This window comes from Rattus norvegicus, chromosome 18, assembly GCF_036323735.1.
Source record: "Rattus norvegicus strain BN/NHsdMcwi chromosome 18, GRCr8, whole genome shotgun sequence".
NCBI lineage: Eukaryota > Metazoa > Chordata > Mammalia > Rodentia > Muridae > Rattus > Rattus norvegicus.
Window position 1 is genome coordinate 35,079,402 of NC_086036.1, and position 25,920 is coordinate 35,105,321.

The 25,920-nt window shown below is 40.9% G+C and overlaps 1 protein-coding gene across 21 annotated transcripts in view; it reads right to left on the minus strand.

Annotated features, from left to right (window-relative positions):
* Ppp2r2b (protein phosphatase 2, regulatory subunit B, beta) overlaps window positions 1–25,920 on the minus strand; it is a 452,614-nt gene that overhangs the window by 174,716 nt on the left and 251,978 nt on the right. For 2 of the 21 annotated variants that reach the window (XM_039097069.2, XM_063277534.1), the window contains one exon: window positions 5,320–5,429. The exons of the other annotated variants lie outside the window; for them this stretch is intronic. In XM_039097069.2, coding sequence (XP_038952997.1) covers window positions 5,320–5,326 — 7 coding nt within the window. In that variant the 5' untranslated portion in view covers window positions 5,327–5,429. Of the gene's footprint in view, window positions 1–5,319; window positions 5,430–25,920 lie in introns of those variants that run through there. 21 annotated transcript variants of the gene reach the window in all.

The following is a 25,920-nucleotide window of genomic DNA, read 5'->3' on the forward strand; positions in this document are numbered from 1 at the left end:
CAACTATGTTCCTGGATGTTTTTTGCAATGACCTTATGGCTCATAAACATTATAGATACACACGTGGTCATAGTCTCATCACCCGGTTTAATTTATGCCTCAGATTGTGCTGTATAATTAGATAGACTGCACCGAAGATTTCCTGATGCTGGGAATTACAGCTCTGCATACAATAGGCGTGTGCCTCCCTACCTTCTGTTCGGCCCTGTGCCTGGATTACAGAGTGCAATTTCCTAGCTGAATAGCTTCCTGCTTTGACATAAAGCTGGGCATAAAGGCAGGGCATAGCACTCGGATAATGATAAATTTGGGTCTCCTTTAGAATCAAAGCACCTGCACACTGAATTAGGCAGACTTTTTTGGTTTGTTTTTGTTTTTGTAATATTAAGGGGAATGGCTCAATCTGACTTTTTTTTAAAGCAATACAAAATTGTAAGAAATGATGTAATATTGGTGGGGTATTTCTCCTCTTAGAGTAAAATACATGCTCTGTCAATATCCAAAAACAATTATTTTGGATCTTTTATATACCTAATACTAGCTATATCCATAGAAGAAATAAATAGCGCTTTAAAATGTGGGAATGAGCGAAGATTTAATAATTACCAGGACTAGGGACATAGTTCAATTGGGAAATCTCTTGTCTTGCAAGCATGAAAACCCGAGTTTCATCCCCAGAGCCCATGCAAAAATGTCAGGCATGGTGGAACATTTTTAATTCCAGCACTGGTGAGGTAAAGACAGGAGGATCTCTGGGAATCTCCAGTCGGTGGGTCTAATCTAACTGGTGAGCCCAAAGAAGGGAATACCCTGTGGGCAACAGAAATGAATACCTGAGTTACCTTCTGGCCTCCATATAAATGCTTACAGACATGCACATATCCTGCACACACACACACACACATACACACACACACACACACACACACATACATGAAGGTACTCACACATTCACACATACATTAGAAAATAATAAATAAATACATATCAGATGCGCTAATCAGTGAGTTGAATGGGCATGGTTTGAATATTTTATTTATAGAAAACACAGTGTTTATGAAGTCAGAAAGATAACATGTTCAAAAGGAGAGTCCCTAGCTTCATGAGAATGAGTGCTTGCTGATGCCTCCTGCCAGGTCCATTGGTAGCAGGAACACCAACGATGTAGTAATTAGTTACTAGTTCAGATCTTGTCCAACATCTCAGAATGCAACTTGCATCACAAACATGGTATTTTCTTCAATGGTTTTGATGTATTCCTCTCCATGTTAAGTTTTTACAAAGACTGGCTTTACTCTTGGGCCTGGGCAGAGAATAGTCTCAAAAGCCTTTATAGTATGTGATATACAAAGAGAATCAATCACCATGTCTTTTATTTTTGGCATTCCATGAATTAGATATTCAATCCTAATTATTTCCCATTAAAATTATATCTCTTCTTGCCAAGGTAATACAAAGATGTTATAATGGCATTCAATAGGCCAAGGCAGGAAGATGGTGAGTCCAAGGCCAGCCTGGGCTATATAGCAAGACCATATCTCAAAATCTCAAGCAAACACACACACACACAATGAAGGAAACAAACAAAAATCCCCCTGCTTTCTCACTTGTTATTTAGCGATGCCTTCAAACACCATTTAAACAAGTTATAGTTGTCCCTTTGAAGTCAAAGAAGACTGGGCCAGGATCCCCAAGCAGACCAAATACATGGATGCTTCCTTATTATCTGTTTGTATAAAATTCATATTTATCCTCTCATGTGCTTTAACTCATCTCTAGGAACATGCTCATAATATGAATGCCAAGTAAACCCATTGTGTAAATTGTTGTTGTGTTTTTTGTTTGGAGAACAACAAGAAAATATGTATACGCCTTCAGCCCACATGCAATTTTTTAAAATATATTTTAAAAATATATTAAAATATATGTGGTTTGTTGAATCTGTGGATGACGAATCTACAGGTAACAGAGGGTGGCAATTGCAATGCTGGCATCCTTTTCATTCTGTTTTTAATCACCTACTTGTGTGCATCTCACCCCACTCTAAACTAGGGAAGGCAACGTACATGTTGGTTGAATTGCATGGGAGAGCAGGACGAAACTTGCAGTGCCAAAACAAGCCTCTTTCTTTCCAGTCCTCACCCACATCCCAGATAACGACAGTGTTAACATTGACTGATTTGCTTGAGATTATGCTAACTTCTTCAGAACCAACTGTGTCACTCCCTTGCCAGTACTGCCACACTGCAGGTAGGAGAGCAAGCACTGTCATGCTACAAAGCAAGGGACCTAAAACAGACTCCTCGGTGAGCTCACGCGAGTTACATGGAAAGTAGTGTTAACTATTGATCACCTTCCAGTCAGAATTTTTGCTTTAAACCTCCACCTCATCCAATGCCACTTATGACTTGCAGTTTCTCATAAACAGGTTGCAAGTGTGTCTTCTAAACAATAACACTGAAGGGAAAGGTTTCAGCATCAAACTGCCTGTCTGGGATCAACCATCCAAATTTGTGCAGCTTCTGTACCACTGAATACTTAGTTTACATGAACTCAACCATCACAGTATTTGAAAAACTTTGATATTCAAGCCAAAAACATTTTATATTCTTTCTGGCTGTTAGTGACACCTAATCCTCAGGTAAGTTTTTCCTTTTTGCCATGAATCAGAACATAAGTGATCTATCTGAGCTGAAAGCCACGGCAGAAAACTTAAACAAAAAAGTCCAGATTGTTTGATCACATTACCGTGGAGAGTGCATTTCCCACTCAAGCTACCACTGCACTTGGAGACTCAGAGATATCCTGACATGAGTACTTGAGGATTCAACTAAATGGAAAAGGAAGATGTGTGTAGAATTTTGGGTCAGTCTGATTCTTCATCATCTACTGGGTATGAAAACTAGAATGTTCCTACACATACTGAGGTTTTTAACATGGGAACTTCAAACCTAAATAAAGATACTGCTTTGAACTCTCTTTATATGTTGAATATCATGTCCTGTACTGGCTTATAGGAGCTGAGAGTTCAGCCTCATTCATCTGACTCCTCACTCTTCAAATAATTGAGAGATTATGTTCATCTTCTCTAGACTCAACCTTATTGCATAAACCATTTCATATCACAGGAAAAGGAGACTCCTCAAACAAAGACCTCAAGAGTTCCTTCTTTCTTTCTTTCCTTCCTTCCTTCCTTCCTTCCTTCCTTCCTTCCTTCCTTCCTCCCTTCTTTCCTTCCTTCCTTCTTTCTTTCTTTTCTTGTCTGTATTTTCTAGACTTGACCCATGGATTTTGCATACATCATGCATGATGACTATCTCTCCTATACACTTCAACATCAAATCCGTAAACTTTAAAAAAAATGCATGTGTGTGTACATTTGTGTATGTGAGTGTGTGTGTGTGTGTGTGTGTGTGTGTGTGTGTGTGTGTGTGTGTGCTAGCAGGTGAGCGATAGAAAAACAAAAACCAAGAAAGACAGAGGGGCAGTGTTAATCGAAATGTGGATATAATATGATTATGGGCTAATTTGACAAGTGTGGAAAAGATTCCTCATAAGGAAATTTTTTTTCAGGAATGCCCCCTCAATAACTATAAAATATATAAGTTAAGTAAGAGCTGTACTTTACTATTATTGAATCAGGGCTGGAGAGACACTCATTGGTTAACTATAAGGATCCGAGTTTGTGTTCTCAGTATGTGTAAAGTTGGGTGAAGCAGCACTGTGTCTTTAGTTCCAGTGCTGATTCAGAGAGACAGGAAGAAGATACAGAATCCCTAGTCATCTATCATTGTGTAAAAAACAGACAACGTGGAAGGGAAGCACCCAAGGTGATCCTTTGAGCTCCATGTGTGCACTGTACCATGAGTGTGCCTATACTCATACACATTGTACAGACACAGACATGAAGAATGTCCACACAACCAAAGTCTAAGAAGAAAGACTGCATGAAATACAGTGCATTTAAATGGCGGGCCACCATAAGCTACCGAGAACTAATGAGAGAGACAACTGTTCAAGAATGTGGCCATGATCTTGTTACTGCAGCACACTTGGTCAGAATCTCATCCCCACGTTTAAGTCACAGCTCAAGACCTACAGTATAAACTGAAACAAAGATGTTTAGATGTGACTTGGGGAACCATTACAGGTTCTGCCTAAGATACAGTGCAGTATAAGCCCTATTTTGACTAAAATTCCATTTGCACAGGCTAAGAAGGCCTATTTCTATAGTAATAGTCATAGAACCTGTTTTCAGTACTTTAAGTACGTCTTATTTTAGACTAACCACACTCTCTTCAGTTGAGTAAACAATGTAAATATTTCACACTTTCTCTGTCACTGTTTTGAATTTTCTCCAATTTTCCAAAGTCTATACAATTTACCTAATTAGTTAAATACCTTGTTTTTTGTAAATAATGAATGCCAGAGGCTATAAATGATGTTTAAAAATAACCAGCCAACACAATAGTCTTCTAACACAGAGTTGAGTGCCTCTTTTTGCAAGTGTTAACAGAAACAGGACTACAGACATATCTATAAAAGTCCCTGTGGAGATGTGACTTCCATAAACAGAAAACAAAGACTTCTGGCACTCATGGCTTGAATGGGTCATGTCTCTTCCCAGAATGCAGGGATTTCCACACACTCTGGTCAGAGTACAGGAAGAACAAGAATATGCTTTTTCAGTGGACAGCAGTAACTGAGCACATGGGATGGTTAGCTTTCAATTTTCAATTGGATAGAACCTAGAATTACCTGGAAAGAAAACGTCAATGAGGGACTACCTACATTGGGTTGGCCCATGGTCTGTCAGTAGGGAATTGTTTTAATTCATGCCAGTAGACCCAGCCCATTGTGGAAAGCACCATTCCTGGTCTGGGGCCTTGACTTACATGGGTAGAGAGAGCAAGTTGAGTAGTAAACACACATGCATCCTTTTTCTCTCTGTTCCTAACTGTGCGTATGATGTGAGCCACCTTTACAGTCTCTGAAGTTGCGACCGATAGGATGGACTGCAACCCAGAATTGTAATCCCTTCTTCCCTAAAGTGTGGTTTGTTGGGATATCATAGTAACAGAAATGAAACTGGAACAGAATATCAGGAGTTTATCTGAGAGAACTAGGGTATAAAGATGCTCATGTAGCTTTCTGTGTGTGCTTATTTGTGCCTTTTTAGTATTTAATGAGTAGGAAATATAGACTGCCCACATTTGTTTACAAAGACAACTATTCAAAGTCTTATGTGCTGAGAACAACACACTTAAATTTGTACACTTTTTAAAATTATCAATAAGAAAATGGGGTGTTTCAGCCTACCTGCCATTACATCAAGCTTCGAGTGTCCTCTGCACAACAGCTTGATGTACAAAGGAGTTCTCAGTAAACAGTTCTAAAAACAAAAAAGAAAGGCTGTCCACCATCAATACCTAGGACGGAAAGTTGAGTAGGGAGTGAGTAGTTTCAGTGATCTAAAAAAAAACCTGGATTATATGCATTTGTAAAATAAATCAAACTGTTACTAAGTCCTAGATGCTTCATATAGCACTAAAAAATTGCCATGAATGAAAAACTCTTCATCACTTAATTTAATTAAGGAGGGACAATCGTTGTACTGGTGTGAAAATGAATTTGTAGCAATTCTCCTTGGGAGCAGTGGGCATTTCCCTTGCCATGGTCAGAAACATCCTTTTCACATTTTGAGTAAAAATCATCACTTCTTGTAGTGGCAAATGAGAATTAACATCAACTAGATCAGGTACTCTAAATACATAGACACAATCTCATCAGACTTTGCTCTTACGTTCACTATTGAAAAGGCTACTTTAAATGAACTTATGCATGATCACAATTTCTTTTCATCCACATCTCAGTATATTAAAGCATTGCTTGAGGCTAGAGGTATGACTCATTGGCAGAGCACTCACCTAGCGCCCAAGAGGCTCCAGACTCAATGCTGAGCATCACCTCCAAGCACCATACAACACTACTCATTCTTTTGTAGTAGGATAAATATCTTCACAAAGCAAGGCTTCTTTACATTAACTTTACAGAATGTCAGTTTCCTGATAAGTTCAGCATAAGGCAAACAACATTCTATAATAATTTTGACTGGATACACATGGTAGAAACAGATTTAGAAACGAAAGGGGGATTGGGCATCAAAGTGTAGGTTCTGCTAGTACAGACACAGAAGCAAACAGAAAGCAAACTGTCTAACTAAACTACGGTAAAGCTTTTGTCTCAAGGGTCATTTCTGAGCCTGAAGACAGCTCTGGAGTCAGGATTCCTTTGCATTTCTGGGACACATATTCACAATGATGCTTCAAATGGAGAGTTATGGTCGCCTAGGTTTGCGAGCTCAGAATCAGCCAGGAGCCCGTTTTGAAGTTGGTACCTTCCTATTTGTCCCATGTTCTGATCAGGATCACTACTATTGGAACACTGGCTCTGGATTCTGCATCTACCTGTGAGACCCGCTGTCCATTGACAGGTGAGAGCGAGGCCAGACTACTCACTGGTGAGGAAAGACACAGTACCCTCTCTGTCCTGTGAGCTCTAGTTCATAATTGTTCATTTTTGTTAACTGCTTCCTCCTCTCACCTAAGGTAATGCTTCTTGGTCATTGGAGAGGAAGTGATTCTCTCAGCCTCTCCCCATGGCCCTCCAAACTGAGAAAAAGAAAGCAGACACATTTGAGTATGACATAATCTAATGTGTGCTGTCTTAGAGACCCATCAGAGAAAGAGACACAGTTGGAAAAGCAAGAGAAGACAGGGCCTCATTTTTTTTCTGCTTTTATTCAGCCACCTCAAGGAAGCTTCGCTCTCCACACTTGTAATTTGCTCAGTGCTTTGTACAAGGCCATCCATCTGCACAACACTTTGCTGGTCTTATCGGGCTCATCTTGGCAATGCTAAGAAGCTGTTCCTACAGTAACTCTCCATTTTGCTGATAGAAAAATGGGAGTATAGGGCGGTCAAGGCTTTGCTCAGGGCAACTTGGGATTTGGGTAACAGAGATGGCATTTTACTTTGAGGTCTGCTGAAAAACCAAACAAATATACATAACCAGTATTTATGGCAACTCCTATTCCTTCCCATCTCAAAGCTGTGTGCAGAATTGCAAGCTCAGGCATTAGGCAGGTAGTTTCCATGGGTGGAATGGGCTGGAATTAAAATAAGGCAGGTTGGAATTCCCCCAGTGATCTATAGGAAGGATCTCCATGGCTCCATTCCAGCCAGTGATAGCCATGAAGAACCTGCCAATGAGGGCACACAGCTGTATCTTCAGAAGACTATGGAGTGATGGACATTTCTTAGCATTTAAATTTTATTTATCTATAGTTTACACCCAAAATGCCAATACTTGGAAGACAGTACAGAAGTACCATGAATTTCAGCCTTGCTTGATTTTAAAATTTTGTCAACTCAATTCTATATTTGCTGAGTAAAAGCTATCAGTTGGTGGAGCTGGACTCCTTGTGTAGGTTCCCAGGCCCTCTTTTTCCTTCCATAAGTCAAATCTTGACAGGGACGATGGCATTAGCATGCTCCACTAACATAGAGTATCTTTGATGGATTTTCAAGCCAATCCATCGGAAGCCCTGAGTTGACTTATCAAAAAAAATCCCTGCTGCCAAGCTGATGACCTGAGTTGCATCCCTAAGACCCACATGATAAGAAGAGAGGATCGACTCCTAGAAGTGTCCTCTGATCTCCACACATCTGCCATGGCACAAGTTCCCTTGCCCTGTCTAAATAAATAAGTACATGCAAAAAGTTTCTTTTCTTTCTTTTTTTTTTTTTTGGTTCTTTTTTTCGGAGCTGGGGACCGAACCCAGGGCCTTGCGCTTCCTAGGTAAGCGCTCTACCACTGAGCTAAATCCCCAGCCCCGCAAAAAGTTTCTTAAAGCAATCAAAATTAAGCAGACACCAAGCCTGTACACCTTACTTTTGTGCAAATGTTGAGGCTTTGAAAATTTTTATTAACATTTCCCTCTCACATAGTTTACATCAACTTATAGTAATCTACATCAGTTTAAACAGAAGAGACAATATATTATTTATGCATATATTTTAAATATCTCCATACCATCTTCTTGGGAGTCTCATCCTACCTCGGTAGCAAAAGCTGGCAGCCCTCAGTGGTTGCCCAAGCAAGCACAGGCACACCTGGACTCCTGGGCCCTGCCTGCTGGTGCCCTGCTGGCAGTGAGGGGGCGTCTGGGCTGCACAGCCTCTGTCTCAAGAAACTCACCGGGGTCTGTGCACCTTAACAAACTTGTATGCAGTGAGAGTGGTCATCTGGAGTGGAAGCTTCGAAGCCTCACTGGCTTTCACGCTCTTCTCACCAAAGACATTTTTGTGCACTTATCATCACCACAGTGAAAAAATATACAGCAGAGGTAAGACTAGAACAACAACTAACTTTATAAGCTCTTTCATGGCTTAGATCCATTACCGGGTAAATTTTGGTTTGTGGTTTTTATTTGCATGTTTTTTTAGTCATAAAGTTTATAAAAAAGCAAGATTTAATCAAGCACACACAGTTACACACTCATTCACACACACACACACACACACACACACACACACACACACACACACACACACACACACAGAGTGAGGTAAGAAGCTGAGTACTGAACTCTGTCCCATAAGGGCTCTAGGAGGCCATCCTGAAAATAAGCAGGCATGGTAGGACCCTGAGTTTCTAGCTAAGTGGAGAATTGGGCTCTTCCCTCCTCTAAGCTGTTGTGCTGGTATTCCACTGCCCACCGACTTCTATTTGGTCCTATAGTTTGTCTTTCAGGGAAGAAAGCAATTCCTCTGAAGTTCTTAAGTACACTCTCTTCAACTAGTTTCTCTAAGTTTTAGAGATGATGGTAAATTCCACGGCTAGCCATCACATTTCTTTCTCCTTGGCACATCCTGCCCCCACCCTCCCGTTTTTTTGTTTTTTGTTTTGTTTTTTTAAAGCAAGGGTCATTGCTCTCTAGATTGGGAAGCTGAAGTTGGGTTGAACAACCTACAGCGCAGTTTTGGGTCATCTGGGAAAGCACTCTCAGATCTCTGGCAGGGCGTGTGTGTTTAAACACAGCCTTTGCACTCAGACCCTTGTAATGCCAGCTGCCAACCCCTGCACTCAACCACTGCTTTTGTTTCTTCTAAAGACTTTACAGGGGGTTGGGGATTTAGCTCAGTGGTAGAGCGCTTGCCTAGCAAGCGCAAGGCCCTGGGTTACATCCCCAGCTCCGGAAAAAAAAAAAAACTTTACAGTGGGAAGGATCAGTCTTGCTCATGGTTGGTCCCAAGCACCTGGCACACATGAATAAATATTTGCTGAATGCATGGAAAGAAGGGCTCAGATCAGTTGGGACCTAGATAACGTCTATGTGGTGATCTATTCATTCAAATCTGTTGGAATAAACTCACATCCCTAAGGACGGTGCTCGAGGAACAAAAGGCAGCTGTTGTTAGACTGGAGGCTTCTGTGAGCCTTGTAGGGTGGAATCTGGGGCCACTTGCTGATTTTGCCAGGCCAGAGGAAGGAGGAAGAGGATATGGGGTAAAGGATGAAATGGAGAGAAAGAGAGGAAAAATAGCTGAGGCTTGAGGAGCGGATGGATGAGAGGGAGAGGGGACTTAATGGGGTGTATGAGGTGAGCTCTCACCAGCCTTCAGAGAATTCTCAGGAGAATACTGAGTATGTTGCTGGCATGGTATGTGGCCAGTATTTTAAATATAACTCTGGGGGCATTTTCAACACAGAAAACCAAGTGTGAATGCACGAAAGTCTTTCTTGGAGTAGACAGTCCAGGGTAAGGTGGCTAGAGAAATACAACCTTGCACTTTAACATAAAACTACTTCAAAAAGTGCATGGAACATCATTGGTTTGTGCAGATTTTTTTTTTGAGCACTTATTCAGTGCCATGGGGCCCTAATGATACTGTGCCAATCAAGATGATCTAGGTTCCTTGTCCTCAAGGAGAGAGAAGCATCACATTTAATAAGTGGGCTATGTCAGTGTGCAGGCTGCAACAGGAATAGAGGGTGAGTGGTGTAACTTAATAGAAAGGAATGGGGTTTGTTATTAACTAGGGTATCAGCACTAGCCTCTCAGAGTGACTGCTGGGCTGGCATCTGAAGGATGAGCAGAAGCCAGCCTTCCTGGGGGAGGCAAGACCTATATGCAAATGATCTTCCTGTGGGCCAGCTGTGGGTATAAGGTAGATGATGGAGAGAAGGGTGGAGCCTCATCAGAGAAGCAGGCATTGGATTAGCAGTGGGAGGAGAGGCATCTGCAAGGATAATGGGTACACTGGCAAGGACCCCGGGAAGTTGGCTGGAACGCAAAGGTAAAATGTAATCACAACACAAGGGCCCTGACACGCACCATCTCTGGGGGAAGGCTCTTAAACACTGGCCCTCCAGGGGGCAGGAAATAATGTAGTCTGGCTAATTGCCCATAGGGATGGCTCTGTACTTTAATGTAAAACTAGGGATTATCTAGCCCCAGATGTGAATGAAAAGGGCACAGTGGGTCACTGGTTTTTTCAAGACTCTTCTCACTTGAGGTGGAAGCAAAAATGCCAATTACCCTCATTTCAGCCGAAAAGAAACGGGAGGAGAGAAACACTGGAGAATTGTGATTCTGACTGGTTTGAAAATCATAACCACCTCCCTAAAATTAAGAGAAGGTGGGGGGAGAACCCTTTGCTCTTGGGACCTCAAGTGATTAGAAAGAGTTGTTATTTGGCTGATTTTCACACTTCATTAGCATATGCATGATTTAATGAGGAAACATGCTGGTGTGGGGGCTGGCACAGCAAGGGCAGTTCTCCCTACCCACATTCTAGAAACTGGAGCAGTAGCATAGGGAGTACTTAATTACGCCAAGGAGGCAACTGAGATCATTGCAGAGAGCGATGAGCACATGATGAAGCCTTTGATGGGCAGAAAGTCACTGATGTCTCCCATCACCCATCACTCCAGTGTCCACAGCTGAAGACATTGGTGCCCGAGGACCCCTCCCAAACACAGAGCACGGTGTGAACCTCAGTCTCCCTGGTTTTCTCACTGCTATTCAACGCTTGAGTGAAGTATTATAAATGTCCACACTCTTCTTTACACTTGGGAGAGGAAGAAGGGAGCAGGGTGACGTTTCAGAGGACAAAATAAAATGGATTCTTAGAGAGTCCAGCCTTCAAATAATTAACTCCAATTTTTTGGATTAGGTTCAAAAGGAAAGCATCGAGGATGAATATCATACCCAATGCTTTGAAGCTGTTAATCTTTAGCTTTTTGTTTACTCTAGTAAAACAAAACAAAAAGACCCCCCCCCCAAACAATCCTGCCAAAGAAGATGAAATAAAAGACAAGGCACAGTGAGACGACTTGTGACAGAAAGATGGACTCGGCACAACAGTGACAGCCTTCCTGGACCTGTAATTGGCTCATATCCACAGCCACAGCCACAGAACCCAAACGATGATGGGCAAGGCAGTAAGGATCTTTTTGAAAAGGAGTGACAAATGAGAACTGAAGATACCTGAAAAAAGTTGCACCTATGTTCAGAAATTCTATAAAGCCGATAGAGTGATTTGAAACCTCATCATTTGAAGAGATGGAATGGTATAAATCTAAACCTGAAGTCATCTGGGACTACTCTTAGCTCGTCAATATCCATTTATTGCATATGATCTAACATTCCTTTGACTACCATGGCAAGAGCCGGGACTGTCATCAGACAGATCCCAGAGTCCCTACTCTGCTGTAACCTGCCTCACTGTTGTCCCTACAGGTGCTTTGATGCATGAGTTTTGTTTCATGGCTATAGAAGTGCACATAAGCACTTCCATGGTAGAATACATCATTCCAGGCAGCCGGAATCTGTCCCTGGATGGTCGCTCATATTTGGCATAGAATAAACTATTTCCTTAGGTGTGATGTGAACCTAAGGAAATGCAGAATCGCCATTCCATATCTCACCAAACCAATTATCATGAAGTTAAAAAGGGTGTCTATCCTGCTCCATCAGGTCAGTCTGAGGTTTACTAATCCGTTTCTACTTCTTGGGTCTCCTTGAAGTTAATTCTTTATTATTTTCTTAAGAAAATCATTTTTTCCTTCTCTCAGTCCCACCTGGTGTGTGTGTGTGTTTGTGTGTTATAGACCTGCGCTAATATGTATGGTTTATGCCCACAGAAAAAGTGTGTTTTGGACATCAAAAACATCATGTGTGTGTGTGTGTGTGTGTGTGTGTTACAGATCTGAGCTAATAATAATCTTTATGGCCTGTGCCCAACGGAAAAGTGATTATTTCAAGCATTAACAAAAATCTCACCTTGGATGGATACTAGTTAGGTTCAGGCTTCTGTTGCCACATGAATACCATCCCTGCAAACTCCCTTTGCTCCCTTCACACCCCCTCCTCGAAGCTCTCCAAACATGTCAAACGTGTTCATACCTCTGTGCTTCTGCAGACGCTATTCCTCTTCTTGGCTGAATGAAGGAATCCATCAGCTCCTCCATCTGTTATTTTGGCTTGAATCCCCAGACCTTATGCTACCACATTTAACTCGATAAACATGCACTCACTGATATTACCCCAGAACACTGCCTGTCTTCCCCTTTTCTGCCAAGAGCCTCCACACCCCCACCTACCTCATTCTCACACTCAGGGGAAGTGTGTGCAGAGTGACTCTTTCTCTGGCAGAGAGAGTACCTTGGTTGGCTTCAACTATTCTATTTCACTGAGAAACAAGGGATGGATTAGGGAAGGAGTGAAATCTAAGCAACATTGATGTTAGGAGATAAGTTCTTGAGTTAAGGCAAAGATGTTAAGTACCACACTGTGCCAGTCAACTTAATGCCATGAGCTAAAAGCCTATGATAGCTGTTGGGGGTCCACAGACAGTAGAACAGAGAAAAGGCTGACCCAGGGACACAGACCTAATGTCTGGGCCAAACCTTACCTGAGCTATTGTCCTTTTGCATTTTAAAGTTGTATACAGTCTGAAGGAATCCTTCCCAAGTGCTGAGATTACAGGTATGAACCACCATAGTGGACCCCCATTTTTTTTTAGTAACAGTCGATACGCAGCAGCGCGCTTGCATGTTTAAAATGTCCACAAACATAACAGTGTACAATATGTAAAACATATGTAACTAAAGACAAATGATAAAACTCAAACATACATGAAGTGACTGCTACTTCAATACAACACTTTAAAATTATATAAATCTGAAAGTTGTGAAGATTCTTAGCTGCAAAATCCATTCTTCCATGTGATTTTAGTTTAAAAGTTTTCAGGAAAAAAATAGTGCTTGTTTTAGGTTTAGTTAGTTGGTTAGCTGACTGGCTTAGGTTATTTGTTTGTTTGTTTGTTTGTTTAATTTTGCTTTAATATAGAGTCTTACTATGCAGCCTCAGTGAGCTTCAAACTGACTATTCTCCTGCCTTAGCTTCTCTGAGGATTGGGATAGCAAGCATATATTACCCTGCCAGCTCAGTGTTTGTTTCAGATAGCTGTAATGCTAAAAATATTCAGAGCCAGAAAAATTCTATAAAGCAGGAGAGTTCTGATGTGTAGCCCCTGCAGCTTGCCTCTGGTACAAGATTGTACAAGATTATAGGCAAAATCGTCTGTCTAAAGGTCAATGGAGGTGCAGGTTCAAGCTTTGGGGTGGGGAAGATGAATATGACATTTATTTTACAGCAAGAACAAAACACACACACACACACACACACACACACACACACACACAGAGAGAGACACACACACACACAAAAGAACATCACAAGCATCACTTGGGGTAGTCTAAAAGACCGGGCAGATAAACATTTAAAACCTTAGAATGAATACATGAGAGAAGTCTATTTCCCTAAGTCTCCTGTCAGATTTGACTGGTAGCTTGTTTGCTGTTCCTACATTATCATATAAATAAAAATAAAGGTAAGTAGGACTTCCATAGAGTTTTTCAGCTTTTTGAATCAAAAGAATCTTGGTCAAAGTAATACATAAATGATCAATATCCACCCCAGAAATCCGTGGACTATTATATGCTATCTCATAATTCAATTTTAGACTCTTCATGTATTCTTACATTCAACACATATTTGAAACTTCCTATGCCAAATACTTTTCTGGGATACTTGGGCACATAAGTGAAGAGGACAAATATGCCTTCAGAGTACAGACCCTAAGGCAGAAAGAGATATAATAAATGCACAGTGTATGAGAAGGTCATGGTTGGGAAGCAATAGACCAGGTGAAGGCAGATCAGATAGACCAAAAGTGGAATGCAATTGCCATTTCAAATAGAGTCAATACAGACTTCATGGAAAAGACAGCACTTGATTGAGGTCTTGAAGTCAGGGAAGAAATTAGCTATGATTATGCCTGGGAGAAGAGCAGACCATGCAAAAGAAAGAGCAAGTGGGGGCAGTGAGATGATTCATTGAGTAAATGTGCTCACTGCTGAGCCCAATGAGCAGGAGTTCAATCTCCAGGACCCAGATGGTGGGAGGGGAGAACCCACTTTCTCTAGTTGTCATTCTACCTCTACTCGCATGCCTTGGAATACGAATACCTCTCCTCTACCCCACTAAACAAATGTAATGAAATTTCTTTTAAAAAAGAAAGGACAAATCCTAAGGCCCAGTTTATCTAAGGCTGACATTAGGTATAAGCAAGAAACCAACAGAAAAGGCCTGTAAGTGAAGCCAGAGAGGCAAGTAAATGATGGGTTGATGATGTCAGGCCTTGGAAAACACCACAAAGACCACTTTACATCGACATGACATAGGAAGTCATTGGAAGGTGTCAAACATAGTTGACGAGCACAAGCAACAACGTAGTAGAGGAAAGGTTTTGTGTCTGGGGTGAGAAGAAGATAGTTCACTAGCATGTGCTCACCAGTGGCTGGCATTAGTATGATAGCAGTGGACATGGTGAAGAGAGCGATTCTTTAGAAGTTTCTGTCACAGAGTGAAAGGGTTTTCTGATGCATTTTGTGGGAGAGATAGCAAAGTTTGGGGCCTGAGGGATGAGAAGGGTGAAGTTTCCATCAGCTGAGAAAGGTATAGTTAAAGGTTGAAGGGTCTGTTTGGGAAATTCTTGGTGAAGTTTAGAAATACTAATTCTCAATATCTTAAGAGATGTGCAAGTAGAGGTTCTGAAGAGGTGTTAAGTCAGGAATGACGATAGAAGTTTCTGGCATATAGGCAGTACCGTAAGCCAATAGACTAGATAACAGAGAGAAGAACCACGGTGGAGTGGACCAAGTGAGAATTCACTGGATGTCCTTATTTAATCTAGACAGTTTCTGCTGTTACCCAACTTCAATGCCAAGGATGAGGATCCTTCAAATTCCATGGAAACTTACCCAAGTGCCTTCACACCCACAAACACACCTGACACCAATCTGGGATGAAAACTCACAATATAATTCCAGAGTTGACATCCCCAATTATCACCAAGTGCTACCACTATTTCCGGGTTGAGTTATTTTGTCCGTTGGTGGGTGTGTTAAGTTAGAGCTGGGGATGGTGATCTAGGAGTGACCAACTGAACAAGAATGCCGCTCTGTGCCCCCAAAGACAGACTGGCCTGTAGACCCTGTGCCAGACAAAGGTAGGGCTGGAATCCCTGCACAACAGGGGGTCCAATGTGCTTCCTTGTCCTCACATTCAGCGCATCCTCTTGAGGACCTTGCTGTAATATTAAGGTTGCTACGTGAGACGCCACTCTTCAGATCTGAATTAGAAGACACTGGGGAGAGCTTTGGAATTTCATTTGATTTGCATCTTGGGAAATTCATAATGCCTTTTTGAGAAAAATTAGCAGACTTTGGTTTGCTTCTGTTGGATAACTCTCTACTTAAATGCACCAATAAGTTTGGAGCATTGACAGATTGGACTGGGACAGAAGGCTAGGTATCTGTACATGGCTAATGACTACAGCATAGCTTGGACAACTAGTTTGATATGCTTTATAAACATCTTTAGTATTTTTAGCCAACCACAATTAATTTAATTAATATCCTACTTTTATGAAAATCGATCTGATTCCTGTATACACTCGCATGAGTAAAAGAAATGGTTTTGAATATTGCACATCAAACACCGAGCATTGATTGACTGAAAATCTGGTGTGTGTAGGGAAGTTACATCCTGCGTGTTTCTGTGTATACCAAGATCAGTCAGATGTCTTTTCTGAAGAGCCGTGTAGAGTATAGCAGCATTTAACACACGGATGCAAGTGGCTCTCCTTTGCCAGAAACAGCCAAAGCAGAGGCGTAAATAAGGTGGGTTGCTGTGAATTCCTACTTTAGATCTGTTCAAATAGACAAGTATAGAAATTCTCAGAAATCTAAAATCACTTCAGTAATTTGACAGTTGGATAAATCAGAAAAAACACGTGGAAAAGAGTTACTATTTGCTCCCAGTTTGGTTAGAATCTTTCTCCTCTGCCAAATGCCACTTCAACATGCTCCTGCATCTACTGCTTTTTGTTTCTGTTTGGGATTTGATAATGGTCCTTCCAAATTGTCTCCATTTAAATAATATGACTAACCACATATTATGGTGTGACTTCATTTTAACTGAAGAATTCTTTTTTTCAAAAACCGGTGCCTCCTTTATTGGTTTCACTGGGATGTGGTCAGAGAAGTAGAACTGCTGCCACCACAGTGGGGATCAGCATGAAGATGCCACAAGACACTAGAAAGGTTTCCACAAGAAAGGAAGACAATTTGGCTTAACTACACCATACCTGGATATATATACCTTGAACGATCTAAGTCAGATTATAATAGAGAAACTTGCCCATCTACATTAATCAAGGTGTATGTTACTTTTTATGTCACCTTGACAAAACCTAGAATCATCTGGGAAGAAGGAATCATAATCAAGAAGAGACCATCATAGGGTTGCCTTGTAAACAAGTCTGTAGGACTTTTTCTTTTTTTCTTTTTTCTTTTCTTTTTTTTTTTTGATGATTGATGTGGTCCACCTCTCTGAGGGCAGAGCCATGGGACTTGTGTCCTGGATTGTAGGAGGAACTGCTGTGGCCACCTCTATGCAAATGCCCGGGGCGTGCAGCCACAAAAGCATTTCCTGCAGGAGGACCTAACTGAGGACTACCTGAGAGACCAAGGATTGCTGGTGCAGACAATGCCAGCCAACTGGGAACTGCTGTTTTGAAAAGATGCTTTCTTGGGACCAATGGGGATGCAGGTGGAGGATATTAAAGGAGCTTGCAGCTGTATTTAGATTAGCTTGCTGCTCTTGGAGTCTCTGTTTACTCTGTGCCGCCTCACCTTCAACCCTGAAGGGCAGGTATGGTCAGGCATTGAGTAATCCAGGGCAACAAGCAATACTGGATGCTATAAAAAAGCAGGTTGAGCAAGCTATGGGGAGCAGGGTAGTAAGCACTGGTCCTCCATGGCCTCTGCATTAGTTCCTGCCTCCAGGTTCCTGCTCTGTTTGAGTTCCTGTTCTGACTTCCTTTAGTGATGAACGTCACTAAGGAAGGGAAAGCCAAGCTTGCTTTTTGGTCATGGAGTTAAATTGTAGCAGTAGAAACCCTGAAACAGGATCTAAAGTAAGAAAATCAAGGCAACAGACATCTCCACTTAGTACACCTTCCTCACATTATCTTTATTACAACATTTACTTATTACCTCTTTCAGAATGTTACAGAAAAATCTGTAATTCCAGGCATCATATTGAAATGTTTGCACCCTAAAATTGTATCATTACATTTTAAATAAGGCAGAATAATATTTTTAGAGGTAACAATAAATATTTAAAAGTAGGAAGCATAAGGCTCAAAGTCACAGATAACACATATTAACATTGTTTAATAATTAATTATTATTTGAACCACACTATACATTCAAGACTCAGACCCAAAACACTTAGACTACACAAAATAGAATGCAAATAATAACATCAGAGCAGCTTTGTATACTGCATGCATCTTGACAGTTTAAGATTCTTTAAAACATTTTAAATTTGTTCGGCATTTATGAGTTCATTAAGAGAGCAGAAAGTAATATAGAAGATAATTTAATATACAGTGCATAGTAAAGTCTATATGTGCACACACATACACATATGGTAGATTTTATAAAACTATTTTTAAAATAGCAGTTAGAGTCTGTTGACTCATCAAATGCTTAAATAGCAACTTTACTGAGTTTAATTTTTATTCTTCCAATTATATTGAAATTCTTAAGTGATGACTTCATCAGCGTTTGGCTGTTTCAGCAGAGAAAACAATAAAATTGAGATATTGTAGGTTTTAACTTATGCTTATTTGGTTGTCTATGTATTCTTTTCTACTTATTTATTGGCTTTTTTTTTTTGAAGCACGATCTTGCTGTCTGACACAGGATTGCCCCAGATCCAGTGATTCACTGCCTCATCCTCCCAAGTGTTGCTACCACTTGCTCTCCAATTTCTGTTTAAATGAAAATACAGGGACACAGAAGGAATTATTTCTCATTTAACCAAGGATCTATCTGCAAACAATCTATTATTTTATTTATACTGTATCGGCATCTAAATGTCAACCCCTGAAGTAGTCAGGAAGTTGGGCTCTGCTGATACAGTTCTAAGTCTTCACACATATGTTTCCAAGCTAGCTTGTAATCAAAGACAGGGTCACCGTAAAGGATGAAGTAAGCAAATGTCAAGTGACCCATGTGGCCTCAATACACCATGATTTTTACAGAGGGACAAGTTTGGGTTTAGAAACAAAACTCGATTTCCTGAATATCTGCCTGCTCTGGTATCTGAGGGTCCCACATTTTCTCTCTTCGAATGTATCTTCTTGTGCCTGACATGCTGAGCCCTATGTTTTGTAGCCTAGAGGAAACAGAGTCAAGATGGTTTCCATTGAGGCACATCATGCTGTATCTCCAGCAAATGCTGCAGCAGAGAACTGACCCATAGCTGGTGATTAATAAAGACTTGCCTCACTGAACGAACACACAAAAGTACAGTTTAGGCAATCCCATCTACGAGTCCAGGGAAGAAAACTTAGGAAGCCTGCATTCCTAGATACAATTTCCAAAAAGCATTTTCTGCCTCATAGCTTCCAACTCTGCCCAGGAAACACAAAGTTTCTGTCTGGTCATGACTGGTTCATGCACAGGGGAATCTTCATCCTTCAAGGAACAGATGCAATGCCTGTTTGATACTTCCCATTTGGATATTAACTCTGTTAGCTGCCAGAATCCTTGATGTGCATTCACTGTACTGAAGTGGCTCAGATATGGCCCATGCAATGGCAGACCCTGTTCCATTGTTATCAGACAGAACACAGGCCTCTTTGGTAGACACTACAATCCTGCTTCAGTTTATGCGATATTCAAGGACTTGAGGGTGCCCCATCTGTGAATCTCTGCTATCACATAAAGCAAATAATTGCTTTTCAAAACACATCCATGCCACTATTGCTAATTTTTTCATTTGCACAAGTTACCACACTAACCACCTCTGGGTATTTACACAGCATATTTTATTATGCAGTGGTTTTTGTGTGTACTGAATATTACAAAGTAGGTCTGTGTATATCAAATTCACAGTCCTGATTTTTCAAATGCATTCCCCTGCTTTGTTTTTCCTCCACCTCTATTTTTGGCACCAGGACAATAACACCGTCTTTCAGACCTCTGGAGAGATTAATGTTCTTCTGTGTTGGAAAGCTAGAAACTGTGTCCACACTAAATATAACAAGAAATATTTGAACCCTGTGCTTAGCGGGATTTCTACTGTCCATCTCAGGCTACCAACAGCTGAGCATGTCACTTGCATCAAATGGAGTTTATTGAACAGGTTGATGGCTGTCTTCCGAGCTCTATATTAAGGGGCACTCCTGAGAACCCAATTTTAAAAACATTATTCCCTCTTTGTTATCTACGTTTGTTTGTTTCAGAGTGTGACACTTAAATTGGGGCTCAGGACTTCAACACACAAGCACAATTTTCCTTTTGATATGGCAGAAAACTGCTGCTGGCTTAGGTCCTGGAGTGCTGAGCTTGACAAGGGGCTGTGATGTCCCAAGATCCAAAAGATACCACAGATACCTATACAAGTGTAACCTGTCTCAGGTGCAGGCTGGGAGATGGACATACCACATCCATTTTCAGTATCCCTTTCTTACTCCAGCCTATACAGGTGTTTTGTCTTGTTTTTAGTCTCTCTGGGAACACTATTTTTTTAGCCCCCCTCAATCCGTTAAAGACTTGGTGCTTCAAGGTTTCACTATGCAACCCTATTTTATTTTGAATGCCAGGCCGGCCGGCTCTTTCCCTATCTACATTATCCTAATTTCTTTCTATTCCTTATTTTTCTTCTCCTCTGAGACTCCTCTTCCTCATTCCCATCTCACATCAAGGCAGAATCTGTTAAGCTGGCCCTTATGCTGTTGCTTTGTCTCCTCCTCAGGAAGCCTACTTACGGCATTCACAACTCTTGGTTTGGGCCTCTGAACACAGTCTGTGGCATTCGTGCACATGTGTGCCAGAGGAATATCTTCTCCCACCACAGAGTGTCCACCACATGAGCACTTGGTTGTGTTCACAGACTAATAAAAGCTATAATTGAAGTAATAGAAGTGCTTTAAAGAGGTATACTATTTGGGCATTAAAATCAGCAGCTAGTCCAGGTATGGTACAGTTCTCAGGCAGTAGAGTCAGGGAGATCTCTGAATTTGAGGCTAGCCTGGCCTACATAGTCAGTTACAGGCCATCCAGAGTTACAGTGAGGCCATGTCTAAAAACAAAATAAAAAAACAATAATAAAAATTCCACAGCTAATGTGATCTAACTGTGTGCTGTTACTAAGTAGTAGTGCATGCCTACTCAGAACATAGCATTGTTCAGGAACACAGCTGTTCGGCTAGAACTGGATCTTTGAACTTTATCAATAACTTTACAAAGCACTAGAGTTCTAGATGGGGTACTGCAGCTTTAAAATAAAAGTTGACTTTCTCCAGGGCATAAAAAACCCCAAAGGGAAATCACAGATTCAAGTGCACACCTGCCTGATCCAAGAGTTTCCCTAAGACATCCAATAAAGAGCTTTCTGTTTCATGGTGAGTCACTTCAAAGGATCTGCTCAGTCTTGCCTTCCCAACTTAGTCTGAGACTCTACAAAACCAATAGACGGGTAAGGGATGGACACAGGAGCCTTAAGGGAACTTTTTAGCTTTTATAGAGGATGCATGTTGATCTGCATTCTAGGTCAGGCAGAACAGAACCATGGCCAATTTTCCTTCACCTCAACCGTTAAGTGGGACAATGGCTTGTTCATTAGACTGAGGAAGTGATCTAGCTCCTTAAATCATATTTTATTCTCTGACCATGGCTATATTTGTTCCTGTTCTTTGTCTTAGATGTTAATAATTGTATGGGTTAATTTAAATATGAATGAAGTAAACTTTGTAACAGAAAGGGGAGAGAGAGAGAGAGAGAGAGAGAGAGAGAGAGAGAGAGAGAGCACTCAAGCATGAAAGGAGGTTTGGCTGTGGTGGTGTTGGGAGGGGGTATCTATTTACTTTTGGTTAAATGCCAGTACCATAAGAGTTTGAGGTCAGTAAAAGAGACATGAAACCAATTAGGGCTTCTTAGCTTCTGGCTGCTTAGGGCTATGCATATTGCACACCCACAATATACAGTTTTGCAAGGAACTATGGATGGCTGCAGGCACTCTACCATGCTATATAATGGCTTGATGCCAAGTTCCTGGAACAACACATGTCCACCTTTCAGACTTGGGTTAAAAGTGCTGCAACTCAAAAGAATGGGGTGAACAAAAGAGATTCAGTGAAAGTGGGTGCAGAGCATGAATCCCAGCAATTACCATCAGAAGCTTAAAGGGGAGAGGAAAAAAAACCCTGCCAAATCTCTATAGCTCTGTGCTAATGGCTGCAATGGTAATTTCTGCATATTTTAACAGATGTTCTGTTTATAAAACTGCAAACGGATTTAGGGTTATGAATAAAGTCAGAAGGCCCTGGAGATGTTTCTTTGTATGATTAACTGACCACAGGCCATTTGTTTTACAACAAAGATGCTCAATGATCCGTGGTCCATGATTTATACCAGTCCATGTGTACTAATGGCGGATGTCTCCATGGTTCTTCTCATTAGTATGGGGAGGCAGATTGGAGGAGAACAGATTATGGGAATAGCTCCCCCATTGCTCGATATGATAGTTCATTAGTGAGTGTGGAGTCAATCTCAAAGAAAACTAAAATAATCAAAAGCTGGCTTTGAAAAATTATAACAATTAAGGAACTCAATTTGATGATGGAAGAATATGGCTTTGCATAGTCTCAGCTTTAGAGACGTTTATTAGCTGGAAATGAGAGGATCTTCTATGTTTGCTAAATGAAAGACAAATCATATTAATATTTCTGGTAATAGTGAAGTCATATGTCTGACTGGTGTTAATCGGCTAACTACACATCAGGCATTCTGTTTTCACACTGTGAGAACCTTCTAGGCTGGAGGGTAGACATCACAGTTGGGAGGCATCCCAGGATCCTGGATTTTCTTCTTTCTTTCTTGTCATGCTTCTGTTTCTTGGCTTGTGTCACATGCGATCTTCTCATGAAATGCATTTTCTAATGAACTCATATTTACTGATGTGTCTTTACTTCATTGTCTGCATATGAGCTCATCATTCTATCCAGCTGTAAGCCTAAGTATTCTACAAGTAATTTGTTTTCTAGTCTAAATTCCAGAGAAAGATTCTGATAAGATCAGATTTTTTTTCTTTCTTTTTTTGGGGTGGAGTGTTATGGAGTTTAATGTCACCTAAGGGATGACAAAGAACTGGTTTCACTTTTGTACCTTTCCTTTTCTGTACAATCAGGTCCTTCTCTAAGAAAATGAGATTCAATTTATAAGAGATATCTGTACCCTCATTTTCACCAATGGATAATGAGATAAAGGAAAACTGGAACAAACATACACTTAGATGCACACATGCACACACACACACACACACACATACATGAATACACATGAACACACCCAATCCACACACATGCAAGCATATGTGCACATATACTTGAGCACACATGATAGAATAGTATATGGTGTTTTATAAAGAAGATATCCTGATGTTTCCTTAAGTGAATCTGTAGGAGCTTATGCAAATAAAGTCAGCCAGATGCAGAAAGATGAATTCTGCATGACCTCACTTATATGTAAATTATAAAAGATTCAAACTCAGCTGGATATAGTGCCTCATTTTTGAAGTCCCAACACATTCAGAAGGCTGAGGCAGAAGGATTGCTGTGTGCTCAAGGCCAGAATGGACTAATATTGAGTTTCAAATGAATAAATGAATAAATAAATAAATGGATAAATAAATAGATAAATAATCCAGAAAATAGTTAAACACAGAAACAGAGCCCATGGGGCTTGAGTGAAGTCAGGGAATGAGGAACTGTGAGTCAAATGGTACAGTCAGGCATACAGTATTGATAGGTTATAGGGAGAAAACAAAAGTAGGGAGAAATCGCAATATGACTGCAATTGGTGCCATCGAACTCCATCCTTGAAATCTGCCAGGCAGGTGGAGAGTAACTACAATCACCACACACCCACATACCTACACAAAGGAACTGTTAATTCTGGGAGGAATTTGATCCACTAATTAGCTTGATTGTGACCATTTCACAATGAACACATGCGTCCAATTGTTAAGTAGTATACCTTAAAGTCAACAATACAATAAAACTGGACAAAAGCAGTGACCTCTATAAACCTCTGGGTAGAGGCTAAGTAGAGTAGATTCTTCAGGATGGAAAAGCTACTGGTTTATCCAGCTAAGGTTCCTAGTTTTCGCCCAGTCTGACTTTCCTAAGGAAGAAGGGTTCAGGTTATGCTGTGAAGATGACCACTTTTGTCTTTAATTAGTTATAGAGCAGTATTGGTAAAGCATGCCTGTATTTGCACATTCATAAAGGAAACACCGTGCTCTACTTCATGAAGGTGTTGGAGCATGAGAGGGGTGGACAAGTGCCTGGTACAGAATCCACACCGAAATGCCAGCTGACATCATAGCTCTGTCAATACACTTTGTTAACATCTGATATTTATGATAGCTTCTCCATAAATGACCCCAAATTTGGAGATGAGTTGGTATTATAAGGGGCCCCACTTAGCCATACTGGAGTAAGAGCTGGGAGACTGTGCAGCTCTGCAATTCAAATCAACCTGGGCAATTCTACTTTCACTGGGAGCAGGCAGAGCTGAGTCCTTAACTGGTTACAAATGAGGAGGTTCTTTGTGTTTAACAGAGGTTAATGGTGGGTAGGTAGATGCCTGGGACCCGCCTTGAGCAGACTTCGCCACTCCCCGATAGTTCTTGAAACTCAGAGGCAACATCTGACTTGAAGCTTGCACATTTTGGCTGAATTCCCAGCTTCAGATCCAGTGTTTGCCTAGTCTGACTTTCCTTGCTTTCTTTGGAATGTACGGATCGCCCTATTTGAAATGTCTGGGTCAATATCAACATCTGGCACATTCTCCAAAATTTTTCAGATAATTAAATTCTACCCAAGAACTCAACGGGGGGTGGCAAATGGAAACCTGAGGGCACACGCCTAGCTCTGGAAGTTTCATTTGTGTGCAAATTATGACTATGTGTGTTTGTGTGTGCAGAAAAATTACCAAGTGCCCCTAAAATGCTCTCACTCCATCTGTTGTCAGAGTTCATATCAAGTGTCAGATTCAAGGGAGGAGAATGAGTTCTGTGAAGATGAACTTGCACTCAGAATCTCAGTGTCCCAGGAAATGCCAACAGGCACATTTAAAGTTGATCTAAAAACCCCGAAGCCCTGGGACTTGAACATTGATTCAAGTTATTTAGCTAAACGAGATGTGGAATTTCCTACAATACAGTTTTGCCAGCAGGTTGGTAGATTTCCTTCATTTTGGAGACCCCAAATCACGATAGGAGGAAATCAAGAATTTAGTGAGGTCTTTCCACAAAGGAAGAAACAACAAAGAACGATTGGACCTTCACAGTTGTCCTAAGACTCATAAGTCTCCATTTTGCAAATGTGTTGAGCCAAAAGGATGAGCTGATATATTTCAAATTAAGCCTCAGATGTATTTCGCTCCTATATTGCACTAATATGAAACCAGAGTTAAAAAGCACAACTCTAAGAAAACTTCTGGCTAGGGAAGGCGTGGTTGTTGGGGAACAGTAGAAATACAGTTAGTTTGTGGGTCTCCATGAGCTACAAATGCATGTTCTGACCACACCTTTAACTTGTCTATCCCTCTCAATGCTAACTGTTGTGTATGTAGAACCAGGGCACCTTTAATGTGTATGGTGTGAGATCAAACCCGAGGCACTTTGTAATGCACAGTTTTCTTACATCATTTTTCAGTAGTATATGAAATTTATGATTAAGACTCATGTAAGCCTTATGTAGGAGAATGGGACGGTGCTCAATATGATCAGTTACATTTGTTAATTTTAGTACCATTGGGACACTTTTAAAGATAAAGGCCATTAATGTTTCAGCACATCATTCCATTTAAATTCAAAACTGAACACTGTCGTGAGAATCCCACCAGTTTTGATTGGGGACTTAATAAAACTTCTCTATGTGGAAAGAAGCATGGACTGAATGTTGGGAGGGAAAAATCCTACAATGGAACGAATGCTTTAGAAATACTATATTCTAGCTAAGTCATGTGGCTTCAATGAGTCAGATTTAGTAAACCCAGTTTCTCAAAACCCCATGCTTTGTATAGTTCCTGAAAAACACAAAGAAAGCTTGACCTACCCAGACTAGGGTGATAGCATAGAGTAAGATGGCCCAAGATAAGCACCCTGTCTTTCAACTTGCCAGTAAGAACTACATAAATTTTGTA